The sequence below is a fragment of the Lepidochelys olivacea genome (assembly GCF_965140295.1).
Source record: "Lepidochelys olivacea isolate rLepOli2 genome assembly, chromosome: 17".
Lineage (NCBI taxonomy): Eukaryota > Metazoa > Chordata > Testudines > Cheloniidae > Lepidochelys > Lepidochelys olivacea.
The window spans coordinates 17,659,461-17,687,180 of NC_140427.1; the positions used below are offsets into that span (position 1 = coordinate 17,659,461).

The 27,720-nt window shown below is 43.5% G+C and overlaps 1 protein-coding gene across 1 annotated transcript in view; it reads left to right on the forward strand.

The window, feature by feature from the left end:
* The window catches only part of CAMKK1 (calcium/calmodulin dependent protein kinase kinase 1), a 198,285-nt gene that overhangs the window by 47,452 nt on the left and 123,113 nt on the right, over positions 1-27,720 (forward strand). Inside the window, exon 2 of the mRNA XM_084651110.1 lies at positions 23,751-24,320. Coding sequence (XP_084507236.1) covers positions 23,853-24,320 — 468 coding nt within the window. The 5' untranslated portion in view covers positions 23,751-23,852. The remainder of the gene's footprint in view (positions 1-23,750; positions 24,321-27,720) is intronic.

Consider the following 27,720-nt stretch of genomic DNA (forward strand, 5'->3'; position numbering starts at 1 on the left):
GTTTGTTTACAGATTGTCCGGAGGCACAGCCACCCACAGCTTCCAGTGGCTGCAGTTTGCCGTTCCCGGCCAATGGGAGCTGTGGGAAGTGGCAGCCAGCATGTCCCTGCGGCCTGCGCCGCTTCCCACAGCTCCCATTGGTCAGGAATGGTGAACCGCGGTCACTGAGAGCTGCGGGCGGCCGTGCCTGCGGATGGTCAATGTAGACAAACTGTCTCGCAGCCTGCCAGCAGATTACCCTGACAGACCACGTGCGGCCCACAGGCCACTGGTTACCCACCACTGGTGTACGGGGAGAATTGTTATTTGTAGGGTAACTTGTGTAGAAAATGGGTCAACACATTGGTTGGTTAACCTTGGTTAAATCTGCAAGGCCTTTGGTGAGAGCTCTTCATGAAGGATGGACAGTACCGCAGGAGCTTTTGATGTTTGTATCCTTGCTCTGATTGTTTTTCTTGCCAATTATAAATAGTGTCTTACTGTGGTTGACATGGTCTGAATGCAGCAAGTCTGTCTGCAACCCAAAGTTTTTTCAGCAAAGGAATAAGATGCTTTATGCAAAAGACTGATTTGAAGATGGAAAGTCTGATTGTGCTCTGGCTTCAGGAGTGTAAATCCAGAGCCACTCGCTGAAGTCAGTGGAGTTCCCTTACACTGATGAGTGAGAGGAGAATTGAGGCAAGGAAGTATAAAGTTGGGAGCAAGCTCAGCAGTTGAGAAGCCAGTGAGAAGAATCAGTGTCTTAGGTCATGTCTGCGCTACAGAGTTTGGTCCATGTAATTTACATCAGCTTACAGCCACTGACATTTGTATATTGCTCAGGTGTATGTACACTTGGCTGCTTGCATAGGCGCTGCACATCCTCGCTACAAGTGGTTGCATCGATGGAAAACGCGGTGCACCACAGTGCGCCCTGTGCTGCTGTCTGGTGTAATGCCTTACAGGATATTTTTGCAGTGCTTTGTGGGATTCCAGCAACTCACCCAGGGATTTCTGGAAGTTGGGGAAGGGTCAAGTTCTCAGAATGCCACTTTTTGCATCCCATAATTTTCATGCAGTCTTTCAATTTTTCAAAGTCCTGTGCACTGCATTTTGTTCTCTATCATCTCTCTGACAGAAGCTTGGATCCTGTACAGCTTGGTGCATTTCTCATGTCCGTTGCTAATACAGGACACACAATTCTCCTGTATCTGTGCAATTTCAGCAACTGTTACTACAGTGGTGGTGTAGTAAAGAAGAGGAGATGCTCGAGAACGATGATGGACAAAGCGAATAAAAATGTTAGGTTGCTGCTGGCATTCACAGAGCAGCTCCTCATGGTGGATTGGCACTTCTGGGCCTGAGAAACAAGTTCTGAGTGGTGGGATCACAGTGTAATGTATGTTTGGGAAACTCCATGTGAGTTTCAAACAGCTGCTGGCTCACTGCATAGTTTGTGTCCCCCTTGGTGCTGTCCTCTTCCACCCATCTTCTCACTGTGCACTGCAGGTGTTTCCATGGCTGGCTCTTGCTAAGTATCCACACTCAAATTTGGGGTGCTGGGGAGGCCCCCACCAAGTATGGCATGCAGTTCATTGTAGCAGTGGCAGGTCTATAGGGTGGCCCCAGATTTGTTGTTATCATCCCACATCTTTCGATATTTCTGCCAGAGTTTCTTGGCTTTCACCAGGCATTGAGTCTCATCCTATTGTACCTCTAGCATCCCCAGCGCAATCTGCACGTAAATGTCTGTATTCCTTTGGCTGAGCCTTAGCCTCTTCTCCCCACAGAGCGAGGAGATCCATTTCTTCTGCCCTGCACCAGGCAGGAGCGTGTCGAATAGCTCTCTGTGTGGATGCTTGCAAAGGTGGGCAACCAGGATAAAGCATTTCAGAAACATGCTGTGGTTTGTAAAGGGGGAGGAGGCTTTCAGTATCTGTGATAAGTGGAGTTCAAACTTTTGACTAGAGCAACCACTGTCACAGAGATGGGGCATTCTGGGACAACTGCTGGAGAACTGTTAGGGTTGACACAGGTAATTCAGCATCTACACTTGCACAGTATCCACAGAAGCGGGTCAACTTTGGCTCTGCATTGTTTGGGGTGGTTGTATTATTGCGTCAATGAAGCAGGGTGTGTATGTCCGCAGGAGACAAATTTTGGCGTAGATGCGTGCAAAACTACGTTGAAACAAGTTGATGTAGGTTGATGTAACTTTGTAGTGTAGACCAGGCCTTAAATTAAACTGGAGCCACGACCTGAAGTTATTTAAAAGGAAGCATGGGAGAAGGGAGTGAAAAACCATCATCAGAGTGACACTTTCCTGCTCAGAGCAAAGCAGAAAAGTCCCATCACACCGACTATGGAAGCGTGCCCAAAAACTGTGAAGCACAATCCACACATTTGAGGTAAAATATAGTATGTTCTATATGGGTGGAGTTCAAATCTTGTTAAATTCGTGCATTACTATGGCATTGCTCAGCTGACTTCAGTAGAGCCATGTCAGTGTATACCCACTGAGAATCTGGCTCACTGTGTCTGTGACTAGAAGTAACCTGGACTTCAACAGAAGTTTGGCTTCTGTTATAATTCACTCTCTCCCAGCCTATTGTTTTTGGCCAGCATGGACAAAACCAACATTTCCTTTATACTGTGGTCATCAGAGATGCAAGAGACCAGACTATACAACCAGCTCCTGTGTGCTCAGACCAACAGTAACAGAACCGGATGATTTCACTTTACCAGTCTCAGGCATTTTTTGTGTGAGTGACTGCAGAGGTCTCCCTTGAATTGCTGCTGGTTAACTCAAGACAAAGGGCCAGACATACCCCATTAAAGCCAGAGGACTCTAAATCAGGAATGAAGGTGGCCCTAATGGTGATGACAGGTTTACGGATTTGAAGTTTTCCTGCTAATCAACGAATCTCTCTTAAATGTGGTTGCTTTCTCTTCTCTTTTGGGTGCTTAGCATGTAGCTGTGTTATAGCATCACTGGGAGTTTTTCCACTGATTTCAAGTGGGAGCAGGCTGAGGCCTCTAGCATATAAACCATCCTACAACCAAAGACCCAGAATAACTTGCCCTTTTTTTTAGAAGTATTTTTCCATTGATTTTCCAACCTGGAAAGGAAGGTTGCATTGGGGTATGATCATTTATCCTGAAACCAGAAGTCCATTGCCTCCTGTATGATATTCCCCTTAACTGTTTGTATGTTTTCTCTTCTGCCCTTTCATGGTTTTAGCCTGTCCTTCACATTAGCAACAGTCTAGAAGACTGCAGAATTAACAAGACCTGACAGAATTAAGCTCCTTTCCACTAGCCTCTCTTCTCAAGGTGCAACTTCTTGTCTGCTGAGAGGATCTGCCCTTCCTCAGGTTCATATTTCACTATTGCCAGAAGCACCAGTTCAAAGTACAGTGGAATTCTGCCAGTTATGTAATCCTACTAGAAGTCATTAACTCCCTTATGCAATGGCAAGGAAACTTTGAGCCTGCTGTTGGACGTATAGTGTTGTCCTGTTGGCACTTGAGAGAGAATGACTTGGAAGGAGATAGAAATGTAAAGGGGTTATCCCAGTGGGGAACTTGACAGATCTTATGGCATTATGACTGTATCAAGAGAGATGATAATTGCCCTTTCATTGAGGTTATGTTAAAAGGTCTCTTTAGTGTGAATGAGAGAGGAGGAAGTGGTTTGCAGCTGTGTTAAATGGATTACAGCCCAACTGCCTTATCATCACAGTAAATGCTTTGTTTTTCCTTCTTCACTGGGACTTCTATAAGCACATCAGACATGATTAATGTTGAAGGCAATATCAATAATATGCTGGTGACTTTTGACCTGTGTGCTAAACCTTATGAAACTCACTGTTCAGTGTGTTACATGTCCCACCTCAGTGGCTGATCCTCAGATGATGGGTGTTTGTTACTGCTCCCATCTACTAAACTTAACTCAGGTAAACGAGAACTACGCTGAAGTGCTGAAGAGCCCAAATTCAGACCATGTTGTTAGTACATTGTGGGGGTTGTGACACGTGCCCATTTAACAATGATTGCTGAAAATGGTGCTGAACCGCATTTATCCTTGACTATACTTGCAGCTGCACACGTTGTCAGTAACAGATAATTTTTGTAATGAAGATATGGCTTTTGATGAGGTAAAAAGTACTTGTGCTCTTTTACTTCCATGTGGATGGCCAGAAGAGAAGGGCAAAAAAATACCTTTGGTTTGACATTTTATCCAAAGGAAGGCACTATCGTAATAAAGCGGCCCTTTAGTACTGCAGTGTTGGCACTGGGCTTGAGCCCAAGTTTCAGTGCGGGGCTGCGACTTACAACATCCTGATCCAAGAGCATGTGAGGGCTAACTAATGGTCTAGTCACTGAGTTGCTATGTGACTGTAGACAAGGCACTTGCTCTCACCATGCCTCAGTTTCCCCCCTCTCTAAAAAAGGGTCTGATAAAGACATATGTGCCTTTTGTAAAGTGATTTCAGAACTTTGGAGAAAAGGAGTGAAGTATTATTATTGTCTGTTAATGTAACCAGCCTGACACTGGCAAATTGGAAGATCCCACCCTAATGAGGAATTTCCGTTCTTTTTCTGGATCAAGACAGAAACTTAAAGGACTGGTCACTTTCAAAGGCCAGATTTTCAGAAGAGCACAGCAAATTGGATGCATGTTGGGTGCTGAGCTTTTCTGAAAATCTGGTCCAAAGATGTCTGCCTTAATATTAACCTACGACGACAGTTGCCCCACTATCATCTGAATCTAACTTTAATTATTTCACATTTTCTTTTTTTTAAATACACTTTTGCTGCAACACTAAACTAAACTGGAGAAATTAACCACCCCACCTACTTACTGTGCATTGCGCAGTGAACCAAGTAATACAGACTAATTATCCCCTACCAGACCCCATGTACCCTTCTTCGTTTACTGTGTGATGCACCGCATGTCCAAGCTTTATTTTTAAATGTTAGTTCTTAGAAGTTTAACTCCCATGTTTCATATGCCCTCTAAGCACTTTGGCCTCGATCCCACAACCGCATAAATCCCCATTGACTTTAAATGGGGTACTCTGAGTGGATAAGGGTTTGCCTGGGCAGATTTGTTTGCAGGATGAAGGCCTCTGTTTTCTGAAAAAAGAAAAGAAATTTGTTAGTCTCTAAGGTGCCACAAGTCCTCCTTTTCTTTTTGCGGATACAGACTAACACGGCTGCTACTCTGAAATCTGTTTTCTGAGTCTGAAATGGTTTGGAGATAATAGAGGTGACCTTCAGGACCACCTGCTGGTGTGGCTCTTAAAGCAAATATTTGATGACATCTGATGTATCTCTGAAGTTAGCTTTTGTACCTAATAAATACAGCTATTTATGTAAATGTCCATGTCTTCTGTAATATAGATTTCAAGGAGTGTGCTGCCTCTCTCAGCCTAATGAGATCAGCAGCAATTACCCTAGGGTCTGTGAAATGGGAGCCTGTTCCCAGCCCCAGAGCGCTGGCACATTAGCATATAAAATGGACAAGTGATTTAGATAATGAAATGGTCTGGACTTGCACATAGACTGAATGAGACTATCCGATCCAATGTGCTTATTCATCAGATGACTCACATCTTATTCATCTTTAGAAATAATACTTCCATTTCTTGATACTCCCAGAATCTTATATGCAGAGATGAGCTTAAAAAAAAGAGCTTGTATAAAAGAACAAAATTAAAGTGGGCTAAGAAAGAGGGAATGCGGGAGGGATGATAACAGTTAAACCAAGACCTGCAGATAAGAATGTGATAAGATGTTATGTAGAATGGGAGATGAAATAACTTATTCTGGAAGCTACAGTGTCTGTCCAAAGAAATGAGCCTGAACTTTACAACTATTAGGAGACACTAATACATCTTGGGTGCTGTTGCTTCCTAAAGAGGCATTGTGGATAAGACATTTGACTGGGACTCAGGATATGAATACCTGAGTTCTCTTCTAAAGACTGTGTGACCTTGGGGAAGTCACGTCCCCTCCCTTTGCTTCTGCTTCTGTTTCCCTTCCCATCATTGTCTATTTAGACTATTAGTTCTTTGGCGCAGGGACAGCCTCTCACTGTGTATTTGTATAGCAGTTAGCACAATTTTGGTTGAGGCCACCAGGTGCTACTGTACGCCTACTCCTGCTAATAGTAATGGAGGGCAGAGGCTGGGGATTGCGCTGCAGGTGTAGCTCCACTGACTTTTATGGTTTCTAAAATCATGTTTTTCTATTTTAAAAATGTTTTTGTTTTTCTTTCCCCTGCTGCTCTGTGAAAGATCCATCGGAACAACAAGGGAAAGTGACTAAGGCCCAGATTTTTAAAGGTATTAGGTGTTATGATGCTCAGCATTGTAATGCCTTATGTAGGAGCCTAAGTCTCATTTTCAAAAGGGATTTAATCACCTAGGAGCCTAAATCCCACTGGTATTTAGTGCCTAAATCCCTTTAGAAAGCAGCATTTAGGCTCCAAAGTCAGGTGCCTCAATCTGCAACACTGAGCACAGCAACGTCTAAATACCTTTGAAAATCTGGCCTTAAGGCCATGATCCTGAGAAGATGAACACACGTGCTTAACTTTAAACGTGAGTAGCGTAACTGACTAGATGGGAAACAGTAAAAAGTGATTATGCAGAAACTGCTGCCAACTATGTTTTATAGAAAAGAAGCAGGAAAAAATAAAGCAAAGAAATATATTCTTCTTTGAGGGGATGCGGATGTGTCTTCCACTCGGGTGTGTGTGTCCCCTGTGCGCCAGAGACAAAAATATTTTCCACAGCAGTTTGGGAGTGGCGCACACGTGCCCTATGCCTCCCATGGCCCTTCTTGAGGCTGTATAAGGGCGGCGCTGCCCTGTCCCCATTCAGTTCCTTCTTACCGCTCATGGCCCAAATCAGAACTCCCCATGTGGTTTTCCTTATGGTTTCTTCTGTTCCACAGTTAGCCCTTAGCTCTGATAATCCTGTAAATAGTTGGGTTTTATTTACTGTTTTAATTTTCTCTTTTCTGCTGGTTTAGTGTGGTTAGTGGCAGTGCTGAGCAGTGGGGGCATTCAGCACTCTCCAGCCTTTTTGTGGGGTGTCCATTCTTAAGAGTGACCCCACACTTGTTGTTTATTGTGTCTCAAAGAGATGTGTAGCATCTGCTGCTCCTTCAAGAAGCACATTCTGATCTCCAGATATCTGTCTCTCAAACAGCACCTCCTGGAACAGGCAATGAGGCCTGCCTCGGTACCGACACCGGCCACGGATTGCTCTGTCCACATGCAGTCATACACCATGGTGCAGGCTTCAGACTGACTCTTGGACTCCATCTACTCTCCAGGAAGGAGGAGAGGTTGGTCTTGCTCTCCTGGGGTTTCTCGCAAAAGGACCCATAAGACTGAGAGGAGCCATTCAAGATTCAAAAGAGGCTCATCTTCCACCCCAAAGAGGGGATCGGAGCAGCGCCGAGATTCACCAGGTACCTGGGTAGAGCTGGGCTGTCAGCCTGTATCTTCCTGATACCGAGACAAGAGACTCTCGGCCCTACTCCGTTGACTCTAGATCTGTTTGTGTGGCAGATGTCAAGTCTGGTACTGATGGACAGTGTTCCCGCTCTGCACATGGTGGTGCCTCCAACCTCACAGGAACATGAGGTGGCGAAGAACCTGCTCTGTCTGTCTACCCCTGGTTCACCACTGATACAGGAACCTGCAGGACTCCTGTTGGCTCTGACTCTCCCTGGGCTCTCTGCCTTGTCAGCACCAGGGCAGGGACTATTGCCAGCACCATCATTGATGCCGGTTAAGAAAAAAAATCTAAAACTGCCCTGTCTGTATCTTCAGCACCGGTACTGACTGTGCCCTCAACTGGGGCTTTAGTCTGTCTGGGCGTTGACACTGGGCTATGCATTGCCACCTGGTAAGCCTGTTCTTGTACCAGAGGCGAGGCGAGACCTTCAAAGTCCCAGGAGGTGTTTGCAATACTGACCAGGCTGCCATCTCCAGTACTGCCTTTGTCTTTGTCCTGAAGTGAGTTTGACTGATTGGGCTGCCCAGTAGAACCACTGGGTTTGGTACCTTCTATGCCAACTGATATTTCAGAGGACCCCTCTAGCTCCTCCCCACCCCTGCCATGGTGCATGAAGTTCAGTAAATCATCCAGACTGACTCAAGAAGAAGAACTTTGGTGCCAGATTGTACCAATCACATTGTAAGGAGAGGCTGGTGTGGCCTGAGACAGTTTTGCCTCCAGTGTTTTATTGTATTGAACCTGTGGGGCCCCCACTAGATCCTCCAGATCTTGATCTCCACTTGGCTGCAGGATGATGTCTCTGGAGCCATCCAGGTTAGAGTCTTGTGTGCTGGAAGAGTGAGCAGGCATTTTCTGGCTGAACAGACACTCCAGAAGGATGAGCCATTGTTGATGAAACAAGCTTTGCTCCAGGTGGCTACATTGGCTCTTGTAAATTTATCCTTGCCCTTCTGAGAGGACTCACTGGTCTCAAGCTCATCGTCACTAGTCCCTGAAGATTTTAAGTCCTATCAGGATTTGCTAGAAAAATGGCCTCTCTGCTTGGTATAGAAGCTGAGTTCTTCAGGGGAATACCCACAAGCTGTTGGATATTCTGCAAAGGGGCAACCCCAGGAAGGGTAGTCCTCCTGATTAATGAGGCCCTTTTGGAGCCACCGAAAGTCCTATGGAGTACACCTGGGTCACTGTCTCCCACAGCTAGACAAATACTACCACGTGTCTGCCCAGAGATTCAAGTGTTTTGACTCATATCCAGCTCCAAATTCCCTGGTAGTCATCGGTGCCAATGAGAGGCCAAGGTAAGGGAGGTTCAGATCAGCCCCCAAGGAAAGAGCCTCAGAGACTGGACACAAAGATTTATTCCGCTTCATCTCTACAAATGCCAGCAGCTAATCAACAGGCACTGTTAGCCAAGTATGATTTTCTTAATCGGGAGGTTCTGTCAAAGTTTGTAGATAAACTCTCTGAGGATTCCATGAAAGAGTTCTAAGCCTTCATGATGGAAGACCGTCTAGTTGGAAACATTTCTTCAATTTTCATTGGACACTGCAGATAGTTCCTCCAAGATTATGCCTCTGCAATCATAATGAGAAGATTCTCTAGGACTTATGCTGAACAAAGACAAGTCAACATTGGTACTCACGCAGAGACTGGAATTTATCGGGGCCTTGCTCTATTCTACAATAGCAAAGATGGGTGCTAAAACAATTTTTACAGTGGGGGTGCTGATGGAAACCGTGGAAACCATGTATTTGGTGTTTTGTTATTATTACTTCAAGCCAGGGGGTGTGGTAGCACCCTCAGCTCCCCTAGATCCAGCACCCCCTGTAGCGAAAGCCTTTCTTCCTCAAGAGAGGTTCTGAACTATTTGTAATCTGTGTCCCCCACTCAGGATTTACCTATCCATCATGGCCCAAATGAGCCTCAGATTGCTGTGTCACAGGACAGCATCGGCTTATGTAACCTTGTATGCAAGACTGCGTCTTTGCCCTCTGCAAGCATGGTTAAGATTGGTTTCCCAATCAAGCAGACACCATCTGGACAGCCTGGTCCAAGTTCCTCCTGCAGTCTTTAGAATGGTGGATGGTCTAGGGGACAGTGTAAATGCTGGTGTCCCATTTGTCCATTCCCTTCCAGCAAAGACAGTTGTAACCAACAATTCTACAATAGGCTGGGGTGTTCTGATTCAGAGTCAGAACTTTTTGTGTTCTATACCTGGCTGTACCAGGACTTTAGCAAGACTCTCTGCCCCATTTCCCATTCTGTAAAATGAGTATTCTTGCCCACTGTCCAGCCTAGAGGTCTTCAGGGTTAACATCTGTAAAACACTATTTGGTCATTTGGGAATGATAGTTGTTATGCAAATGAGAATTCCCATTGAAATGCAATGGCGCATAACTTCAAAAACAGGAAGCCCCAGAATAGGGTTTTATTGTTGAACAGAACTGATGAAAGGAAAGCCACAAATAGTTTTCTTAAGAGTGTCATTAATCTTAATCAGCTCCTGGAAAATAATTCAGAGTCATACATTTTAAATCCATTATGATCAACATCAAGTCTGACCTCCTGAATAGCACAGATCAGAGAATTTTACCCAGTGATTTCTTCGAGAGGGAATTATTCTTCTCTACTCTGTAAATGAACACTATTAAGCCCAATAACTTGTCGTTGAACACATGCTTGCTGCTGCTTCTGTTTATTTATGTATGTATTTATTTATTACCATGGCACCTAGAAACCCTAGTCATGGACCAGGACACCATTGTGCTAGGTGCTGTACAAAAACCCAAAAAGATAGTTCCTGGGCCAAAGAGTTTACATTCTAAGTTTCAGAGTAGCAGTCATGTTAGTCTGTATCCACAAAAAGAAAAGGAGGACTTGTGGCACCTTAGAGACTAACAAATTTATTAGAGCATAAGCTTTCGTGAGCTACAGCTCACTTCATCGGATGCATACAGTGGGAAATATAGTGGGGAGATTTTATATACACAGAGAACATGAAACAATGGGTGTTACCATACAAACTATTTCCCCTTGTTTATTTCCCCCCCTATTGTTCTTGTCAACTGCTGGAAATGGCCCACCTTGATTATCACTACAAAAGTCCCGTCCCTTCCTCCTCCCCCCCCCCCCCCCCCCGCTCTTGTGCTGGTAATAGCTCACCTTTCCAGATAACTCTTGTTACAGTCTGTATGGTAACACCCACTGTTTCATGTTCTTTGTGTATATAAAATCTCCCCACTATATTTTCCACTGTATGCAACCAGTGAGGTGAGCTGTAGCTCACGAAAGCTCATGCTCTAATAAATTTGTTAGTCTCTAAGGTGCCACAAGTCCTCCTTTTCTTTTTACATTCTAAGTATAAGACAAAAGACAGCAGGGGAAGTCAGACAGACAGACTGGGTAGCAGAAAGAAACAATGACAACTTTAAAAAATCCACTCTAGATGTGAAAGTTGAGAGGAGTGAGAAAGTTGAGAGGAGTGAGTGTCTGTACTCTGAGGGGAACATACAGCTCCATCATTGCAGTTTTGGGAATTGAAATCACTCTGCTTTTCAGAGGTGATCAGTGCCTACGACTGCAGTTGAAGTCAGTGAAGAGCTGCAGGTAGTAGGCACTGCTGTAAGTTAGGCATATGCGTGTGAGATGACTGAACAGTGCTGCTTCCTAGCAGCTATTGTATTAATTGTTTTAAATGACAGACAAGTGAGAAGAACAAAAAGGAGAGAGAGAGAGCAAGAGAGGATAATGCTAGACTGGGAGAAGGGGGTGGTAGGCAGAGTTTATAGAAGCTAAGTGCTGGAGTATTTGTTGTCAAGGGTAAGGAAGCATTGCTATGGCAACAGATTACTAATATTCTTACTTTAAAAGAGCAGCTGAGCTTTGAGAAGTGCTTCAGAGAATGGCTTCACTGGAAAGGTCAGCTTGCTGTGTTGAAGTCCCGCTCTTAGGGCCTGATAGGTAGCCCTATGATGTCAAGATTTGGCCCCAAAAGTGCTTCCCTGATGGGGCTAGAGGAGGCAGAGGGTTTGTCTACACTTATATCACGAAGAATGTGCAAGAAACTCCGCACAGGCAACTTAGTGACGCTACTTGTGCCTTGTGTGGGAGTATCCCACATGGGGGCCATGGGGGCTCTGTTGTTTCTATTAGTATTGTGACAAAGTTCCTCCTCTACCTTGGTGGGTCTTGTGCTTATTGGCAGATTTGCTTGCCTTGGAGCTTCACAGCAGCCTTCAGCTTGGCCATTTTTCTGAACCCACAGTCCAGGTTGACTCCTCCTGACCAGGAGTTGGGAGGATTTGGAGGGAAACCGGGCCCACCCTCTACTCCGGGTTCCAGCCCAGGGCCCTGTGGAGTGCAACTCTCTAGAGTGCCTCCTGGAACAGCTGTGCGACAGTTACAACTCCCTGGGCTACTTCCCCATGGCCTTCTCCCAACACTTTCTTTATCCTCACCATAGGACCTTCCTCCTGGTGTGTGATAATATGCTTGTACTCCTCAGTCCTCCAACAGTCTGCGTTCTCACTCTCACTCCTAGTTTGTCTTGCTCCCAGCTCCTCACACGTGCATCACAAACTAAGTGAGCTCCTTTTTAAACCTAGGTGCCCTGATTAACCTGCCTTAATTGATTCTAGCAGCTTCTTGATTGGCTGCAGGTGTTCTAATCAGCCTGTCTGTCTTAATTGTCTCCAGAAGGTTCCTGATTGTTCTGGAACCTTCCCTGTTACCTTACCCAGGGAAAAGGGACCTACTTAACCTGGGGCTAATATATCTGCCTTCTGTTACTCTCCTGAAGCCATCCGGCCTGACCCTGTCACAGTAAGTAGAAAATCAGTGCATCTGTAATTAAGTGGATAATCCCGTGGTTTCACGGATCTGTTTTAATGCCTATAACATAGCCATTAATGCAGACTACTGTACATACTGCCCAGTATGTGAGAGTGTGCATACAGCCAGCAATAACTATTGTCCCAGAAGAAAACCCAAATGTTTATTAAATTTGTTTTTCTTTGGTCAGGGTCACAGTTTAGTTTGATAACTGTTGCTTCTTTAGCAGCTTTTCCTGACTTTCCAGAAACCTTTGATGAGATTCCACGATAGCTCCCACTTGAGCCACAATGCAAACAACAGGGACTATCTATTATTGTAACAAACAAAGCCCTTGTTAAAAACAGGAAGCAGACTCCTTCTGCACTGTTTATTCATGCAAATATATGCACATGAAACCACTTTCATTGCCTTGCATTTTTCTCTCCTTTCCTTTCAAGCTACAAATAAGAGAGTCTTTCCATAATCTTCTGCCCTGTGCTGATTCTTAGAGGGTACACCTTGATTACCGCACTCTTACTGAAAGGCCATGATGCTTTTTCAGAGTTTTAGAGATAATTTGTTGAGTGGCATATGGGCCTGCTCCTGCTCTAATTGAAGTCAAAGGGAATTTTGCCACCCTTTGGGATCATCCAACCCAACTTTTGGAAACTACTTCTTAAGTTCCCATTCTAGTGGTTCCCTTTTTTCCATTAATTTGTCCTTGAATGCCTTTTCTAGGGCAATTCCAAGACATCATTACAGAGAACACAAGAAAATGGCTTGCCTGAGACTAATCCATTTATTTATTTACCTGGAAACAATCCAAGTATTTTTTATTTTTGTTTGCAGTTTAGCTTCTTATTGGCACAGACGTTTGAAAAGCCATTATTAAAATGAAACTTGCTCAGTGTTTTGAATCCTAAATATAGTGTAGTGTCTTCACTTGTTACTTTGCTGTTGAATTAGCTGGGTCAAGACACTTCATTATTAATACTTAAAAATACCTTAATCATTATGGTTCATTGACTCTGATGTCTTCTATTATTTTAAAGCAAACCTCTCCCCCCAAACAACAACAAAAACAACCCACACTTGGTTATTGTGCTAGTTCCCTTCAGCTTGTCCTATGGCCTGCTGCAAATTTTGTCTTTCTCAGAAAAAAATGGAGTATTACAAAAATGCTGAATGTATTTGGGATGGGGGAGGTTGGCATATACATAAAGTCCAAGTTGTATGTCTGTGTTGGTCATCTCTACAGGATAGCATGTTCAGGATAGAGACGTGGCCTAGTGTTCAGAACACAGGACTACTCACATCTAATACCAAATCTTTCTGGGCGACTTTGGGCAAGTTACTTATTGCCTGATTTTCAGAGGTGCTGAGCACTTTCATTGACTTCAGTAGGATTTAAGGGTGCCCAACATTTCTGATAATCAGGTCATTAACCTCGGAGCCTCAGTGTCCCCAGGAATTTACTCCAGAGCTGATAATGGAAGGCCATCAGGAAAGGAAAGAAACAGTAAAATAAAATAATCTATTAGTCATACAATGGGAAACATTAAAGTACTAAAATAGAGATGTGTTCGAGCTACATATTGTGTCTGAGCTACATATTTTGGATCTGGAATCAAAGTTCAAGAGATCTTTAGAAGCCAGACCGTAGCTGGTCCCATCTCTTCAATAAAAGATATAAGACAAACCTGCAACAGCAAGGAAATTTACAGCAATGGTTCAGAGATCCCGTATGTTTAGGTCCAAATTCAGCCAGAATGTAATTGGACACTTTCCGATTGGAATTTCAATGGGAGTTGCACCCACTTAACCCAAGTTAAAAATGAGTCCCCAGATATAACTGTGGACAGTAGAACAGTGTTGTAGCACAAAGAAAAGGAGGACTTGTGGCACCTTAGAGACTAACCAATTTATTTGAGCATAAGCTTTCGTGAGCTAGTGTCTTATTTCATCACGGACTTGGGATTTTAAGCCTGAATGCTAACTTTCCTTTCACTTGAATAGATTTGCAACTCAGCCCTTTTAGTCTCCCTAATGTTTTTTTGTTGTAGGAATTTTCTTAAGAAGAATTTTTTTTTAGTGTAATTTTTGGTTGATTATTGCTTATATATGCAATTAGTGTAATTGCATCTGATTATGCCAGTTAGAGTAATCATAAAATTAGAACATGCAACGATGAAGTATAATGCATCTGTGAAGTCTTTTGTAAAATTTCCTGAACTACATATACCAAGCAAAAGATGGTTATTTTCTTTTGTTTTGGCTGTTGTGTGTTTGAGTGTTAAATTCAGCATCCTGGCTTGCTTCAAAAGAGAGCTTTTTAATTTATGTTATTAATTATTCTTAATATTCATATTGTTATTCATATTATTTATTATTCTTACTTGTGATACAGTAGGACCTAGTGACCACAACTGAGATCAGCCCCCACTGTGCTGGATGTTATACAAGCACATAGTAAGAGACGGTCTCTGCCTATAATCTAATAGTCAAGGCAGAAAAAGGAGGTAGTAGTATTGCCATTTTACAAATGGACAGTAGTGACACAGAGCGATTAGGTGATTTGCCCAAGATCTCACAGGGAGTCTGTGGCAGAGCCAGGAACTGAACCCAGATCTTCTGAGTTCCAGTGCAGGGCCATAACCACAGACCATCCTTCTGGTCTCCTCCATTCAGTAGTTAATATTTAGAGCATTCTGAAAGAGGTGAAAATTCTTGCACTTACAATCTAATATTCCTTCATGCATCCTACTGCGGTATCTCTGGTGAAGAAGGAGATGGTAGGCGACCTTTTGTTCAGGCACTGTGTTGCTTGGGAAGCAGCTAGACATGAGGAAAAGAGTAACAGCTTTGGAGCTTAGAATTGTTTGCAGAAAAGACTGTATAACTCTATGGCTGCTGTGCTTAGATACTACAGTAATAAGAACCGTATGTGGCTAGATAGATGTTACGGGGCATGTGTCAGAATAGCATACCCTGGGTATATTTTTGAAGGCCAGTAATGGCATCTCTTGTCTCTGCCCTATATTAGCAGGTGGTTTTAGAAGCAAGGGGATACTACCATGTACCAGATCGCATTGGAGGCCATTACTTTCAAAAGTAGCTAGTGATTTTGATTGCTCAACTTGAGATCTCTTAATAGGGCCTGATTTCCAGAGAGTGAGTGCTTAATGCATCATGAAAGTCAGTCCCCAAACTCAAAGAGAGAGTTTCAAGGCGGCTACCCAAATGCTTCCAGTGCAAATATTTGCACTCATTGTTATTAATCATTATATGTCTGACAATGTAGATCAGGTCCTGATGTGCTAGGCACTATGTACTAAGAGACAGTCTCTCCTCCAGAGAGCTTACCACTGAAACAGAAAAGGCAAACAATGGGGATCAGAGACACAAAAAGATACTAAGTGACTTACCCAAGGTCACTTGGGTAGTCTATAGCAGAGCTAGGAAATGAACCCAGATCTCTGGAGTTCCAAGTGCCCTAATCACAAATTTATCCATCCATCATCAAAAGAAGAAAATTCTTGTTGACCAAGGGAATGAACCAAACATTGAAGCAAATTTGTGAATTTCATTTCAGCCAGCGTTTGCAAGTACTTTATTGAGCTGCAAAACTAATTAAATTCATCCTCCTCTGGCTTCCACGTACAGTACATAGAGACCTTTTTCAGAAACACGGTCTTTTTAAATATATATTTCATACTGTGCTCTGTGCAAAGCATATCTGGAAAACATGTGCAATCACTTGAAAAATAAATTGCAAAGCTGCAAGAAAACATAATCAACTTTAAAGTGATGGTCTGTGTGCTGCAGGGGAATAGCTCCATTTAAAGTGAAAAATAAAAAATAAGATATCAGTAAGTAAATTAATTCTGCTCATATAAGCTTATTTGTAGTTTTGGTTCATGTCTGCAGCGTAATCCTTTGATCTAAGACAGATGTTTCACTTTGGTTGGGATCAGACAGATGACCATGTCTAAAGCACCATGCCCACAGATGCAGGATATGGTTTATAGATAGTGACTGTGCGGTTCAGCTTTGTTTCACTTGAGGTGCTGGCTCTGGGTTGCTATTCAGAATCCTGCTTATAAGAGGCAGTAATGTTATGCCCGACAAGTTTTCCAGACGTGGGGCTCTGTCCGCTGTAGATTGTGCTTCGGGGAAATACTTGCTATTTGGTGCTGGGTCTTGTATAATTACAAAATGTAAAACGAGAGTGGATGTGTACTTTGTTTGCTTATCCTGAAATCAGTTGTTTTGATACTTCCCATTTGTGGTGAATTTAATAGAGAATAAGAACCTTTCTATAAGGTTGTTGTTGAACTAGCCTATTAAGAATTGTTAGAATTCTGCGACAGAGATATAAATCTCTATCATATCAAAAAACAAACCAAACCAACCCCAAACCCTGCTGTAGAGACAAACTCATTTTCCATTGAATTCTGCACATTTGTAGAGTGATATCTACAGAATCTGATTGGTTACCGTGGTGGTCTGTGTATGTAAAGCCTCATCTGACTTATTACCATTAGTAACTTGCATTACACTAGTGCCTAGAGGCTGCAACCAAGATCAGAGCAAGGTTGTGCTAGGAACTGTATAAACACATAATAATAGACAGTCCCTGCCCCAAGTGCTTACAGTCTGGGGCTTCCAGTACTGTGAGCAGTCCCATTGAAGTCAATAGGCTACTTACCGTAGTGTTTGCATAACGTGGAAAGCGCTTTGGGATCTTTTGGCATGAAGCACTGTATGAATGTAACATTTTATTAACCATTATTCTGTATAGAGTGGCAATATCTCTAAAAATAATGTTTCCTCTGAATATTGTGGGGGTGCCTCAGTTTCCCCTATGCAGTTCTTAAGTATCTAGGTGGTGGGATAAGGGTGTATGATCATTGCAGAGCCCTAGAGGGCAGGTATGTGCAGGGGTCTGGACACAGAGTATGGCCAACACCCTGTTTCCTGACCACTGATGGTCTAGCCCTCCCCCCCTGCAAGGTGAGAGCTAAAGGGTTGGAGAACAAAGGAATCAGGTGACCTCCTGGCCTGGGAAAGGGACAAAGCCCAGAGGAGGCAGGGCTGGGGAGAGTTTCAGTTTGGGGCTGGCTGGGGACATGGTTGTCTGGCTCACTGCCCCCAAAATGGACCCAGCTGAGGCGTCCTGTTCTCTGCACCTACAAGCTCTGTTTTAGACCGTGTTCCTGTCATCTAATAAACCTTCTGTTTTACTGGCTGGCTGAGAGTCACGTCTGACTGTGAAGTTGGGGGGCAGGACCCTCTGGATTCCCCAGGACCCCGCCTGGGCAGACTCACTGTGGGAAGCACACATAGGGCAGAGGATGCTGAATGCTCTGAGGTCAGACCCAGGAAGGTGGAAGTTGTGTGAGCTGTGTGTCCTGAAGACTTCGTAGGGAGTCTCACAGAAAGGAGACTTCTCCAGAGTCCTGAGTGGCTTCGTAGGGAGCAGCTCCAGAGCATCGCCCAGGGACTCGTGACACCGTAATGTTTGCATAACGTGGAAAGCGCTTTGGGATCTTTTGGCTTGAAGCGCTGTATGAATGTAATATTTTATTAATCATTATTCTGTATAGAGTGGCAATATCTCTAAAAATGCTTTGGAACCCAGCCCTGAGACTGTGAGCCAGATTTAAGCAAAAGGGCTTGTGCACTAAAACAGTGAGAAAGAAGGAAGGAATCCTCATTTGCAATGTACGTGCCTTTATGCTGAGCCATGTGCACAGTCAGCCCACCATTCACTGCTCCTGTTGGGTGCAGAGAGGACTAGCACACGCAAACCACCTGATATATGTGGCCATGCAGTCCCACTCTGCGCATGGGGCCCTCTGGCCATAGCTCTGTTCATGGGCAACACACCTACACTCCTTAGGCCTACATTCCTCCAGAGACATGCTGCAGAAGTGACTATATCAGTGTACAAGGTGGGATGTGGTATCCCTGGCAGGGTTCTTTCCTAGATTGTCCCAGTGACTACTGGCTCTTAGAACACCCAATGATCTCTGTATTGGCCCCTGAGTGGCAAACTTGTGGGGTTTTATTTCTTTGTAAAGAAGTCCTTTATTATCATAGCAGTTTTATATGTAATACACAGGAAGGATAAATTTAACCTTCCCCCCTGCAAAAAAAACCCCGCCCCCCCTTAGTTTTTGTTTTTGTGTTCTATATACCCTATACAATTCTTTGAAGTCAATTTCTAGGCACTACATCTTTAAATCTCTAAGAACCATGTTGCCCGCAGAAAGTGACAGCCATTTTGTATTCAGTCCAGCACAGACTGCTACAAGAGAGACCTGCACACTGCCCTCTTTCATGGAAATTTTCCATTTGTTCTTTCTTGTTTTGTTGTTCTTTTAGTCTAAAATAATAAGACATGTCTGTTTTGTATACAGAGAGCATGCAGGGAGTTTCTTTCTGAAAGACTGAGATACTGAGGTACTTAGCCTGAGGGTATGAAAGAGCAACCACAGTGTAACACAGATATTACTGTTTAATATGTTTCACACAGCCAGCCCAGGTGCCTCTGGGTCTTTCCTGGTAGCAGGGGAAGGGTTAGACACCCCAGCTGCACTGAGAGGGAATTTGTGCAATAGACTGAGCTATCACTTCAGCCAGACAGTCCGTGTGTTTTTACTGCCAGCCTCACAAATGCCTCAAAAGCAAATGCCCCAAAAACCTATAATCAGCAGCAGCAGAAAAAAGCTTTGGATGTTTCACTGCTGTTCTGGGTTTGTTTCTTTTTAACTGATACTCTTTAGGGAGCAAGGTGAATTGTAAGTGACCACGGGCTAATGCCTCTTAAGGAAATACCTTGTGCCTTGGAACAACCTAATTTCTTTTTAACAAGAAAATCAAAGCCAGGTTTAAATCCTCAGTGGAGGATGAAATCAGTTGGAATTCTGGAACGGTGATTAATTATTCTCTCAGATAACTCTTTTGTACATTAGATTAAATGGTTTGGGGGCTTCTTTTGTTCTGATCAGAAGTAAATGCCAAGGCTGGAGTGTGCACAAACAGTATGAGTAGATCAGTTTGCATGGTATGCACCTCTGTTCAGAGCTGCATCTGTTGCTGCTGCATCCTAACACTGAGCCTGTCAGAGACAACCTGGTAACAAATTGAGTGTGGGATGGATCTCTCTCTTCCTTGACTTAATGACTTCACTAATCCATGGGAATCCATCTCCTTCCCATGCTGTGATAAAGGCCAGTTTCTACACTCTAGGGGCCAAAACTCTTGACTCCAGTGCAAAGCTCAAGCATACAAGTTTTGCGCAGGAGTTCTCCACAGGCTTCCCATCTCCAGGCCACAGAGCACTAGTAGAGCTGCTTCAGAGTTACTAGCGCAGTCACAGGGCTGCAGTGTCCACAACCTTGTGCTGGACGTGAACAGGAATTAGCCACGTCTATATGCGAACAACATGTATATTTAGTGTGAAGGCAGCATGCCTCTTTGGGAAGCTCATCCAGATCGTACACACTTACAGCTGATGGAGCATTAATGAGTTATTGGTGGGGTATCGGACATTTCTCTCTCTCTCTCCCCTTACTTTGTAAGCATCCCTATTCTCTGAAGGGGATTCATGCTTTGGGGTTAGATAGTTTAATGTGGTTTTAATGTAAGCTTTTAAAACTGATCTGCCATTTGATTGCAGCTTCTAATGACTGTGACATTTTTTTCACTTTGTTAAACTGCAGAGAGAGCAGGGAATGATTATGCATGGGAGGGAGAACAGTGTTACTGCAAGGGAAAAATTGTTCAATTTTGCTTCTTTCCATTCTGTGATATTTAGTATGCTAACAAAGCATGAAAACTCTTACCTGTTGGCATGTGATCAGATGTGATCTGGAGTTAAGATTGTAAGCCAAATTCTGCCATTGTTTACACCTATAAAGCCCTATTGAAGTTCATGGGGTTGCATAGATGTAAGTGAGGGCAAAATTAGACCCCATATCCTTATCTGCTCATGCAGTTTTTCTCTTAAACCCTCGTGACAGCCTCTTTGCAACAGGGTTCAGCTTCATTATTTTTAATTATGCATTTATTGAATGCTTAGGGCCAGGACCTTCCCTTGATCTGCGAACAAAATCCCTATGATCTACAGCAAATTCCTGTAAAAAGAAAAGGAACACTTAGATTTCATAGAATATCAGGGTTGGAAGGGACCTCAGAAGGTCATCTAGTCCAACCCCCTGCTCAAAGCAGGACCAATCCTCAATTTTTGCCCCAGATCCCAAATGGCCCCCTCAAGGATTGAACTCACAACCCTGGGTTTAGCAGGCCAATGCTCAAACCACTGAGCTTGTGGCACTTTAGAGACTAACAAATTTATTTGAGCATAAGCTTTCGTGAGCTACAGCTCACTTGTGCCTGGACTAAAGGCGGTAAGCTGATTCTGATCTTGATTTACAAACTGGTGTGAATCAGAAGTAATTCCATTCAAGCTGGGGTCACACTGGCGTAGGTGACATTAGAATCAGAACTAGTGCATGACTAATAATTAACAACTTGACTTATGTGTAAAAGACTCAAGCAGGCTAGTGTTGTTCTTGCATTTTTGTACTTCACTAAACACAATCCAGAGTAAGAGAGAAATGCTAGGACTAACCAGACAAAAAATCCACTTAAGGGATTCAGATGTACATGTCCTGCAGCACTGTGTTGTCAGAGATGATTAGTGGGTGACAGCTGTATATTATATATGATCTTTTCCTTTTCTGGTCCTATCAGCTTTTTTTATAGTCTTAGATGGTTGGTGGTTAGGTTAATGTACCCATCGGATAGCTAATTTCACCATTTTTCATCACCCTTTCAGAATGTATTAGAGAGCAGCTCTAACTGTCACGTATTTACACTGCAGCTCATGTACTAGTTCTTTTGTGCCTTTTTTAAAAACTTTTCTGTTGATTATATGGTAATGAATTGGACATGTGAGTATGTGTGACTGCCCCTTAGTGGCTGGAATCAGCAAGGTTTACTGTGTATCGTTGGCCCTGTACTGCTAACAGCAAAAGGAGAGTGACATTCTGTACCTCATGGGAACACCCTACACCACCATGTTCATCCTTATAATATGATTGTGTGGTATCTAATGCAAAGTTTGTCATGTCGGGTGTCTTCAGAAGGCTCATAATGTACTAAGCATAGTTGTTATGGTAATATCATAATAATTGTTGTTCTAGTAATGTTATATTATAGGTTGTAATTTCACGTATACAGTTATGAGGTTGAAAATGTGTCCTCATGGCTTAAAGCAAGCCCATGGAAAAACTCTCCAGAAGCAGAGGGGCAGTTCACACCTCATCAGAACATGTATGGGACAAACCCAGCCCAGCCTCACAGGAACAAAGGACACTGGTCTAGGCAACAACGAAGGATCTGTTGTACTCTCGAGTGAGTCACCCCCCTGTTCCTTTGGTCAGTTTGGGACTGCAATGAGGTAATGCTCACCTGACTCTAAAGGGCGGGGGAGCAAAGCCAAGAGGGAAGAAAGGACATGATAAAAGAGAGAGAGGTTTGCCATGCTCTTCCACATACATCTACAGACACCACACCAAGCGACTGAAGCGCTGATCAAAGGGGAGAGCCTGGCTGAAGAGCAACCAGCCAGTCTGTGATGAGAAGCATCTAAGTTTGTAAGGGCATTGAAAGTGTTAAGATCAGCTTAGAATGCATTTTGCTTTTATTTCATTTGACCAAATCCGACTTGTTATGCTTAGATTTTAAGTGATTATAAGTCAGTCTTTGTAGTTAATAAATCTGTTTGTTTATTCTACCTGAAGCAGTGTGTTTGGTTTAAAGCATGTCAGAGACTCCCCTTGGGATAAGAAGCCTGGTACATATCAATTTCTTTGTTAAATTGATGAACTCATATAAGCTTGCAGCGTCCAGCGGGCATAAATGGACGCTGCAAGATGGAGGTTCCTAGGGTTGTGTCTGGGACCGGAGATATTGGCTAGTGTCATTCGGTTGCAAGTAGCTGGGACCAGCTTACATGCCAGAGGCTGTGCATGAACAGCCCAGGAGCGGGAGTTCTTACAGCAGAGCAGGGTAAGGTTGGCTCCCAGAGTCAAGGATTGGAGTGATCTAGCAGTTCACTGGTTCGGATAATGTCACAGAGAGTTCCCTTTAGTGCAAGTGGCTAGGCTTTATCCCAGCAGGAGGTTTGAGATCTAAGTTCTCAGGCGCTAGGATGGACAGTGTAGTGATTATCTTGAAGTCCTATGTGGCTATGGATTTGATGCACTCTGTAAGAATGGTTGGTTCACAATGTGTGTTTTTCCATGTGTCATGCTGCGTGATAGGGCAATCTCCTGCCCTATCTTTGGGAGATCATATTGTATTAAGTTTATGAATGGTTTATGTATCATTGTGGGTCAGATGTTGCATGCACTCCATCAGGGGAGGGTGAACACAGCTCCTCCAGGAAGTGAAAACAGTAAGGAATGATTAGAGCAAATCATTCAGATGTAACACCTCCAGAGAAGTATCACCTCTCGGGGAGACTCTAATATTCTGGTTCAAACTAGATTCTCTAGAGACCAGCAGACAAGGAAAGGGTACTTGGATAAATAACCTGAGTTTAAACTGACTTGAGGCCTTTCTTGTAACCACATGGAAAACCAAGTTGATCCCTATGTTGGAATTGGGGTTGATCACTGATAAGCTTTTTAGCATGTGTGTAGGTTCTTTTATTGTTTTTATATTCTTTTTTAAAATGCTTTTACTTTAATAATAAATGTGCTTTCTTAGAAGGAGCTATGTGGTAACTTGTAACTGCTGGCAATACCCTGTTCAAAGCCTGTGGAGAGAAAGCAAAGTGCAGGTGCTGGCCTGTGGGGGATATCAGAGTGTAAATCTGAGAGCACTGCCACCTTAAAAATCTCTGTCAGAAGGGAGAGAGACATGGATCTCCATCCAGGAGGGCAAAGACTGGGAGCCAGAAATCTTTAAAGCGGTACTAGGGGGAAATACTGGTGCAGTTGCCCTGAAATTATGACCTGCTGTACCTATAAATGTGATTTAAAACAAGATCAAATGTTTGGCTTGTCATCCCTGTCATTTTTCTTTTAAGAGGCTGTACTAATTTCTTCCTTCCCGTATTAGAAATTAACACTATCTGTTGATCTAGATATGAAAAGCAGAAGTATCTTTTAGCTGGCTTCCAGATCAGCTGATAAAATTCTGCCCTTATCACTTGTAAATGTTTTGTAACTAGTTTGTTGATTGGTTTTGCTTTTCCTTCTGGATGTTTTTAACCTGTAGCTCCCTGCTGACATTCTGCCTTCATTTTCTTCGAATCTTTTTCACATGCCTGCTACTGGAGGTTTTGGCTACATCCTTGCTTAGCTGACGCCATCACTCAGTGATCTTTCATTGTGTTTCCTTCTAGAGATCCATGTGGAGAGAGTCCTTCATGCCACATGTTTTCTGTGAGCCCTAAGACCACAGCTGTCTGCAGTGTCATCTGAGATCTTGAGAGTCGCACACCGTTATGGGAGATTCTCCAGCCGACACCACTGATGAAGGTGCAGACACATGCTGCAAAGACACTCAGACTGACCTGGCAGAGAGAGTAGCAGCCATAGATGTTGCTGTTGGGCTTAATATAGATGACCAAAATGTTCAAGAAGCAATAGAAGAAAATGACACAGTCTTTTCTGACAGTTTAGCAGACATGCAGAGGAATGGGGTCCATAGTGACATGATAACAAATGAATCTTTACCTTCACAAGACCCAGCGGATGTTCATCAGATGAATGTTCCAAAGAAAGCTCCCACTAGGCCTGTCCTATCCAGCAGAAAGTTGTCTCTTCAAGAAAGAGCTACAGGAAGCTACCTGGCTTCTACCAATCCTCCAGGCTATGGTCCTTATGCAACAGGACCTTTAACACATATCTCGCCACGTATAGTGAGGAGACCAACGATAGAATCCAACCGGATCGCCATCTCAGATGCTGAGGTAGGTTTCTTCTCTGCTGTAATGACGATGCCAAGGTATGATGCTGTCTTTTCTGCCTGCTGATAGGAAACTTTAGCCTCTGAAGCCAATAGTTTGAGGCACTAAATTTAACTTATGCAAAAATGCCTAAAAACAGTAAGAAGTTATGATTATAAGCAACTTGTAGTATAGGTTGTAACATAGGTAAGCAACTTGTATATGTCTGTGCCTTCAACACTTGAAGCAGTCTTTACTTCTATTGTAAATGGACCATCTGATCATCTAGGTCATGGCCAGATTTCCGAAGAGCTCAGCTCTAGAGCTGGTGAGGATTTTTTTCCTTGGAAAATGCTGATTCATCAAAACCAAAACTTTTTGGGGAAATTTTTTGGTTTTGACAAAGCTTTTGTCAGGAAGGTGTTTTAGATCCAGGATAAAATGTAGAGAAAGAGAGAGACCCCAGGCTAGACTAGCCTATAGCTCAGGAGCTGCGGAGACCCAGGTTCAAGTCCCTGCTCTTAATGAGTTTGCATCTGGGTCTTCCACGTCTCTGGTGAATGCCCTTTTTGAAAGGGCTTCGTTTTGTTCAGATACAGAAAAAAAACAAATTTGAAATCTCAAATATTTTTGCAAAACAGAATTCTTGTTTTCTGGCCAGCCCTACTCAACTCCCATTTGGTCGCTTACCTTGGTGCCTAAATGGGAGCTAAGCTTTTTTGAAAATCTATCCCTACATGTAGATGCTGAGCACTCAAGAATCTGGCTCCTTCATAATATATTTCATTCTAGCCACATGCCTGTTTCCCCTTGTTTCTCTTCTCCTTTTGCTTCCTGTTTCTACCACCCGTTCATCTTCCTCTTTCTTTCCTTCCTCCTTTCTCTACTCTGTACGGAAAGATAGCTGCCGAGCTAACACAGTTCAATGACGAGCGGTTTCACGGTGAGGTTTCATCTTTTATCATTAGATAGTAAGAATTTAGTGGCACCTCCTGGTCTTCCCCTCCATGGGAATTGGAGGTGCCTGACTGCAAAGATCAGGACTGTCCCTCTGCATGTAGTAGAGTGGGGGCAGGATTTGGGGAGTGTACATGGGAGCTGAGGATCCCCAGCTCATCGCAGTATACTGCTCTTTGGAGATCCCTCTGTGGCAGGGGGAAGGGGGATGGAGTTGAAGGTGGATAGGAGTAGGTGCAAGTGGTGATGGAGTGGGGAGTCTGTGACTACACAATTTCTGATAGCCTTGCCCTACATAGAGGGGTTGCTGCTCCAGCCCTGAGGTTGCAGTTAGGAGGCATAGAACATCTAGGATGGGAATCTTTTTCCCCCTCCATCACCTGTACTAAGAACCCTCAGCACAATCTGGTCACTCAGGTGGTTGCTGGAAGAGAGAGGTTCCATGGCGGTTTCCACACCATTATTGCCGGCAAATCTCCTTTCCCTCTGGAGGCAGCAGCTAGATGGAGGAATACAGTAGCTTTTCAGGTGGGCCTCAGCTCTTCAGTCTCATAGTCTCCTCATGTATTTGCATCCCTTAGTGTGGGAGACTTTAATAGCTTGGGGGGTTCAGTGGGGCGAGGTGCATTTTGTGGTGTCTGAATTGTTTGCTCCACAGGAAGGGTTTCACTGGTGGTCATCAGAGATGAGAGAGGCTGCATGGCCAGTCCACAGGAACGACTTGACAGTAAAGGTGAGGATGGGAAGATGAGTGACTCAGTAAAGATAGGAGGAGTCAGGGCCTGTTGGAAGGAAGAGCCAAGGCCTGCCTAAAGCGGTGGGTAATATCAAAAGGTTCAAAGAGTCAGATGAACATCTAAACTATTGGATGCTTAACTAAAGGTTTTAAGGTACTGCCCACACCTTATCCTTATGGGCTAACTCCTAAGCTCTTACACCCATGCCACCCTGCTGCAGTCAGTGAGGTGTAGCTGAGGGAAGAGGATAGCTCTGTATTATGGAGGCTACATCGTTTAATAGCTAGAGCATGAGCCTGGAAGTCAGAACTCTGGGTTCTAATCCAAACTCTACCACTTAGTTACTGAATGATCTTGGGCAAAGTCACTTAGCCTTCCTGTGGTTTAATTTTTCCCTTCTGAAGAATGGGTATAATTCTGCTTACTCCCTTTGTAAATCCAATTTTGATCATCAGGTGAAAGATACTATAAAATCACAAATTATTATGACTTTTAAAGTATTGTTCTGTTGTACTTTTTGGGGTGGGGGACCTTTGTGAGTCACTGAGCAGTGAGAGAGGAATTCATTGCACTCTAGCACTAATAAAAGAGAATATACGAATATAACAAACGATAGGCATCTGCAGTATTCTTTAGCCCCAGTAATATGCTTTGATGGAGGTTCAGAACAAATTTCAGAAAACTTACTTGACTTCTGTATGTCAGTGCTGTAATTCTGCAGTGATTTTTACAGTGCTGGGAATGAAGTTTGTTTCAAGGTAACTGCAGTGGAATAATAATATTTATAACAAGCTCCAATCTGCAGGGAAATTCAAAACAATCAAAACCCTCATATATAAAATCAATATCTTAGTCAATAGATGTTGCTTTTGAAAAGAAGAAGCTTGGTTTGAGATGCAAATGCAGAGACCTTCATTTCTCTGCTCCAGTAGCAGTTTTTTATTGTGCGGTGCTGCATTTTGAATGGTCAGTTTAACATAGCTATTAAGAGCCCTGCTACACCATGACTGAAATACTTAACAAAGCTGTATTCTATGGAAACTATCATTCATATTACTGGAGCGTCACTGCAACAGGAAGAGGTGAAGGGATACATTGGCAGAGAGTCTAAGACAGAGGGACCTTATGCTGTTTTTAAAGACAACAATATTATGGTTCAGGTTTTAAGGGTAGCCTGGAAATCTGTAGGCCCAATCTTGCAGATTTTGATTATGGTTTTTATTATCTGTGTATTTTGCAGTACAGGCTTTCCCCCTCCAGCATTCCTCTAGAATCCTTCATTTGTTCAGTATAGCGTGTGGGTATGTGGGCCCAGAGGTTTTCATCTGTTTCTTTCTGTGTTTGTACAGTACCTAGCACAATGGGCCCCAGCTCCCCAGGCACTACCGTAATTGAAATAATGGTATCTTCCTGTTCACTTTCCAGGCCAGTTTTGCCCTGATTTACATCCAACAGAACCCCGCTGGCTTCAGTCAATCATTTTCAAAAAGCAAGGATGAACAAAACTTTCTGAGTTGATAGTGCCACACAAGCAGGGTTCATTCTTATTTGTATACCTAGGTATTTAGTTGTACCCTGGGGAGCTGGGTGTGCCAATCTTTGTGAACTGAGAAGAGAAGGTGCCCTAGGCTCTTGGATAGGAACCTTCAGTCATTATGTGAGGGAAGGGCAGAGTTACCTTGGGGAGAAAAGTTGCTATGGGTTTGTTTGTTTTTCCACCTGAGCTTTGA